This window comes from Thunnus thynnus, chromosome 20 (genome assembly GCF_963924715.1).
Source record: "Thunnus thynnus chromosome 20, fThuThy2.1, whole genome shotgun sequence".
NCBI lineage: Eukaryota > Metazoa > Chordata > Actinopteri > Scombriformes > Scombridae > Thunnus > Thunnus thynnus.
Window position 1 is genome coordinate 21,406,021 of NC_089536.1, and position 6,000 is coordinate 21,412,020.

General features: G+C 36.6%; 1 protein-coding gene across 1 annotated transcript; it reads left to right on the forward strand.

The window, feature by feature from the left end:
- The first annotated feature begins 2,834 nt into the window (after nt 1-2,834).
- On the forward strand, nt 2,835-5,465 carry LOC137172517 (eotaxin-like). Its single transcript, XM_067577002.1, has 4 exons — nt 2,835-3,077; nt 3,559-3,712; nt 4,801-4,882; nt 5,244-5,465. Exons 1-4 carry the CDS (start codon nt 3,008-3,010, stop codon nt 5,271-5,273), a joined length of 336 nt encoding a protein of 111 aa, XP_067433103.1. The 5' UTR covers nt 2,835-3,007; the 3' UTR covers nt 5,274-5,465.
- Nucleotides 5,466-6,000: the final 535 nt, after the last annotated feature.

The following is a 6,000-nucleotide window of genomic DNA, read 5'->3' on the forward strand; positions in this document are numbered from 1 at the left end:
TAAAGTGTGTCCACAATGTTACAGCCCTCGGCAATGAAGTTCAGGACACATCATTTCCTCTTGCTGTACAAAGGCCTAAAACTTTACCATTAAACAACCTGTCAGTGCCTGCTTTGAATAGAAGGAAAACACATTTGATAATTGTAAAATACGTGCTTATATGTAAGTAAAAGTACACTCACACAATGGTCTGTGTTTGTGGTGTGTCAGTGTCCCCTACCAAGCCAAGAATGATATTGGGAAATACATGTTTTTGTTTTCTTGCAGAGTTAAATAAGAAGGTTAGCTCTTTCATGTATTTTGTGGGGGGGGGGGGGGGGGGGGGGGGTCACTTTGCCTTTATTTGACAGTCAAAGTGTGGAGAGAGACAGGACATGTTGCGTTATGTGGTATGCACCTTAACCATCAGGCTACCAGGGTTTCCCAAGCACTCTTGTGCACTAAATATGAAGCTAGAGCCAGGAGAGGGTTAGCTAGGCTAGCTAATGTCTGCATGTTAAGTATGGGCTACAGCTGGGAAGTGGTTAGCTTAGCTTAGCCAAAAGACTGGAAGCAGCTATCCTATGTAAGACCCAAAGTGTAATTTTTACATTTTGTTTTTTGTCAGATTACAAGCAAGATACAATGTGTTAATTTGTGAGCTTTTGAGGTACTTGTAAACTTTTTTTGCCTTTGGAAAAAGCCAGAATAGACTGTAGCTTAATATATACTGTACAGGTATTGATCCTCTCATTAAACTCTCTGCTTGTTGTTTCTGTAAATTATAAACAAAAAGTATATCAGATTACTCAACACTCTCTGGTCCAGCTTGTTTTTATTTATTCTAAACTTTTGATTGGAGCGCATATTGGGTATGCTCACATCTGTTGCAACTACAACAGCCAATCCAGATGTTTTCTTCATTCTGTGCAGCTTATCACTCTCAGCACACATCCCACTGCACTCTGTCCTTATATACAGTAAGTAGTTCACTAAAAGGTTGTTCATCCGCAAGTCCATCTCACTATACTTTAAAGTCCAGTCAAAAATATTATTATTCAAAGTAAGTATATCCATATGTCTTAAAACATATCTGGGGGTCATCTTTAAGAGTTCAGTACACAAACACTATGAGTCATGATCACTTCATTTCATCATGAATTTCGGTTTCTGAATTTGACTGATATAATTTGAGCAACTTGATTTTTTTTTTTTACTTAACTTGAATTTTTACATCCAAACTTCAATAATTGAATTTACAAAACTTGAAAATGTTTTTTGAAGTCACAACTTGAACACTGAGTGAAGAGTCAAAGAACAGATGGTGCTCATCTTTCTCTGGAAGGAGGGTGTGCTTGTTCTTTTAGGGATCAGAGCTTTAACATTCCTCCTCTGTGACTCTGGTGGTGGACTCAATAGAGTGAGCGATAAGAATCAGACTCTCCATCACTCACTTTTACCAGATGTGCTACTGTACAGAGACACACTTGGACCCAGGATGCCTTTCTCAGTTAGCTATGGACTGTCTCTCGTGTTTCATCATGCTGCTGATCTTCCCTGAACAAGGTGAGTGTGGTTTTGACTACTACTGACTAGTTTTGAAGGGCCACAGAGGATTGGTGAGTAAACTGAGTGTGAAAATGCACAGATTGAATTTAATTCAGATCAGAGTCTTTATCACTCCAGTTATATCTCTAGTTGAAATGTATCCTATAAAACAAATTGGATTATACAGTAGTGAACTCTTGGTTACAGGCAGTGGAAGAAGAAGTACTCAGATCCTTTACTTTAGTAAAAAGTACCAATACAGCAATGTATAAATACTCCATTACAAGTAAAAGTCCTGCACGAAAAATCCTACTGAAGTAAAAGTAAATGAGTATTATCATCTTGATGTACTTAAAGTATTGCAGTAAAAGTAATGGTTTGGTTCCCTCTGACTGATATATTATTATATATAACATCATTAGATTATTAATACTGAAGCATCAGTGTTAGAGCAGCATGTTACTGTTGTAGCTGCTGGAGGTGGAGCTAGTTTCAAGTACTTTTTATACAGTTAGCAAGTTTAGTCCAGTGGTTCCCAACCTAAGGGTCGGGCCCCTCCAAAGGGTCACCAGATAAATCTGAGGTGTCATGAGATGATTAATGGGAGAGAAAAGAAGAAAATACAAAGGTCTGATACAAAAATCTGTTTTGAGTTTTTGGATTTTTTCTCTAATCATTGATTTTTGGTGAAATATCGGATCATTTGAACATTTACTGAAATGAACACGTGAGAAGTTTAAAGGGAAAAATCACTATTTGGTGGAGCTGTTAACAACTCATAGACATCTGAAATGTGACCCCGACTACACGCTGCTTTTTGTAAGACGTCAAAAGCCAAAAAGGTTGGAAACCACTGGTTTCATCTTTAACAATGTGTTGTATTTTAAAAGCTTGTTATATTATCCATTGTGTCAAATCTTCATCTGAAAAGTAACTAATGTTGTTAAATAAATGTAGTGGAATAGAAAGTACAATATTTCCCTCTAAAATGTAGTGGAGTGGAAGCTAAGTTAAGCTAAATTAAGTTAAGCTAACATCCAAACATACTAGATAGCATGAGAAGGATAACAGGAACAGGTCATTCTCTCTTTCTACAAAGAAATGCTTATGTAGTTGAAGGCAAATCTCATTTTGTATAGCTAGCTAAGTGTGTGGTTCAACTTGTGGCTTGACAATAAAGGTCATGGTTTGAACTTTAATAAACATTTTTTGTCTGTCATTTCAATATGTCACACCGTTACTGAATCTGTTTTAGGGAGGAACATTGAGCAGCCAGTCACAAAGACACCTGGTGTTGCTTTTATCTCTACATGAGCAAAGAGGGGGTGTGTGTTTCCTCCTTTTTGCTGCCTTTATACCAAAAAATGTTCGTCTAGAAAGTCAGAGATTAACCGCTCTGTGACTGGACAGTATAAGAGTTTCATGGTTCATTATTACCAGATCTTTACTGTACACACACGTTGACCATATTGGACCCAGGATGGCTTTCTCTACTGGCTTTGGACTGACTTGCATGTGTTTCATCATGCTGCTTTTTCTCCCTGGACAAGGTGAGTGTGGCTTTGACTGCTAGTGAGTAAAGTAGCTTTTGAAGGATAACCGAAGATATGCTTATAAACTGTCTGACCATGAAATAGCATGTTTTAAGGCACAAATTGAAGTCAAACATGAATAGCTGATGAGAGGCTTTATCATCAGTTATCACTGTAAGTCACATCAAATTGTATCAGATGAAAAGAAATTGGATACAATGACATTAACAGCTAAAACCAGATATTTATCTCTTGGTTACTGTGTGAACTCAACACTTAAATTGAGGAAAACAAAACATCCTTTAGACATATTGGTTTATGCATTAGCAATTTGTAAATTTTGGATGATTTAACCCACATACCATAGTGCTTATTGGTGAGTTCTTATAAATGACAAATGCAGCTAAACTGCATTTGTAAGTCTATGCCGCACTAATTTATTTACAGTATTTTATTACTTTACTAATGTTTTTCTGTGTCTGTATGATCTGTGTTTTAGGGCAATGTCAGTGTACCAAGGGTAAGCTCCCGAGCGTGGGAAACATCCCGTTACGCTGCTGTACCACAACCTCAAATGCCGCCATCGGGGAGACTGTCGACACCTGCTATGTGCAGAAGAAAGACCTCTTGCCTTGTAAAGTATATGCTTACATGTAAGGGAAAGTATTCAAAGACACACAAGCTTCATTTTCTATCTGTATTTGTGGTGTGTTGTGTTTGATCAGTTTTCCCTACGAAGCTAATCATGAGCAGATGAACCAGATTTAATGTGAAGAACTTTCAGAATCACAGTGAAAGTTAATTTAGTTAATTTAAGAGGACGACATCTATACAATACTGTATATACACCCTATTCAGCCTTCATAGACTATAAATAAAGCTACTCACATGGGTTTTAAAAAAATGAAACCTTAGGTTGACCTAAATTGACAAAGCTGTGTAAAATCAGCCCCATTCAACTACATTGCTTTTACATTTCCTATAATATTGCAGCATCTTGCGCATATTTTTGAGATACATGTTGCAAACCGAGTGCTGTGGTGCAACACTGTATTGCATCTTCTCTTCTGCTGTCCAGTTCCTCTTTAATTACACCTCCAGTTACCTTATGTTCCCGATATCAGAGTTACTTCTGCAACATCACACAGTCTTGGAAAATGCACCATGTGAACATAATCTATCTGTAGTTGAGATTCAGTAGCCTATCCAGCCAGGAGGACCAGGACTGTGTTCATATAAGTTTTAGTCCTGCACTGTGGAGCAATGTTTTCAAGAGCAGGTCCTCATTTGACACAATGCAGGCAATGCACTGAAATATGGAGCAATGTACCAGCAAAGGCAGTGAGGAATTAGACTATTTGCAAGTAAACACATGTAAACAATGCAGGTTACAATTTCTTTTTTCTTTTTTTTTTTTTTTTTTGGAAAAATCAGCTTTAGAAAGGCTTTATGAAAAAGAAAACACATTCAACACAACATTCAGCTAGTTGGGCTAGCTGTTTCTCCACACCTCCACTGTTTATGCTAAGCTAAGCTAATCATCTCTCAGCTTTTGAACTATACTTAATGCACAGACATGAAGGAGGTATCGATTCTTTTCTTCTAACTCTCACCAACAAAGTAAGAAACATTAAAATGTCCCACTATGCTTTTAAAGTTAATGCTGTTTTCATGGCTTGGGGCAAATTGGTTGTATGAAATATACATTTTTTTTCTCTTATCTGTATTTTTAACCCTACAGCTTTGTCACCAAGAGTAACAAGAAATACTGTGTGGACCCTAAAGCCAGCTGGCTCACAACAAGACTTGAGAAGTTAAAAAAAGTAAGTCTGGAGAACACGTGTTTAAGTTGAAATTTACAGCTGAAAGAAACATAAACAAAGAAATCTTGTTGATCTTGATGGTTTTGTATTTCTATATTGATGTTTTCTTTTCTTAGACTTTCCAAAGTCAACAATAATCTTAAGGATGTTGTTCATTTGATAACACATTGTCAGGTGCAGTTTGAGGGAACATACCCAACCTCTAAACTATTAACAAGTTTTAATGTGTGTTGTCTTATTTGGCATTTAGGAATTTTAGTCTGTGACTTCAAATCAAATGCAGCATATATGTGAAAATCTTAATTTCTATAATGTTGGACTTTTAACTTTCCAAGCTGAAGTGAACTGTTTCTCTCCACAGAGAGGAATAATTTGCAAAGACCTTGTGTAAAGCCTTCATCAACCAAAATGAAGATGATGCATCATGACCTTCTGAGCAGAATGCTGGCGCTAATTTCTGTTAAAGTTTTCTACTAACTAAGATAAAATGTTTTATTTCCTCTATTTCTAAATACATATTTTACTAATGGCTTTGCAGAAACCATGACATCTTATAAACTAATAAAGCAAGCATTGAAAAACATTGTATTGGTGTGGTTGCTGTACTGATATGCTGTATTGACAGCTTGGGACAAAAACATCCCTGAAAATCTGTGAATGATTGTGGAATTAAGGAAAATTTCATAAAACCTCCCCCACTTTGGGAAATACACGTGTTTACTCTGTTGCTGTGTTACTCTCATGTCTGTAGGATTAAGTTACAACCAACACTGCCTAGTTTATAGTATAAAGACTGCTGGGAAACAGCTAGCATGGCACATACTCTCCAATGCTGAAAAATCCACCTGCCAACACCTCTAAAGCTCACAAATGAACATGTATCTCATGTTTTTAATCCATACAAAACAACTATTTTTGATTGTATGGGGAGTTTGTTTGGGTTTTATGTGGAGTTGGACAGAACTGGAATAACTGTATTAAAGATGACATGCTAAATTCGCATCGTCATTTTTCACCAAAGAAGACAATGAAAGTCATTGAATAGTAGCTGAACATCCTGATTATAAAATATTTATTGACATGCCAAAACTGCATTAAGGTTTTAACACAGATAGAAA

Excerpts from the sequence above, each read along its gene's own strand:
- LOC137172517 (XM_067577002.1), top strand. The coding sequence starts at position 3,008 with ATGGCTTTCTCTACTGGCTTTGGACTGACTTGCATGTGTTTCATCATG. Across the intron at positions 3,078-3,558 it reads GCTTTTTCTCCCTGGACAAG|GGCAATGTCAGTGTACCAAG; the intron begins GTGAGTGTGGCT and ends TCTGTGTTTTAG. Across the intron at positions 3,713-4,800 it reads TGTAAAGTATATGCTTACAT|CTTTGTCACCAAGAGTAACA; the intron begins GTAAGGGAAAGT and ends TTAACCCTACAG.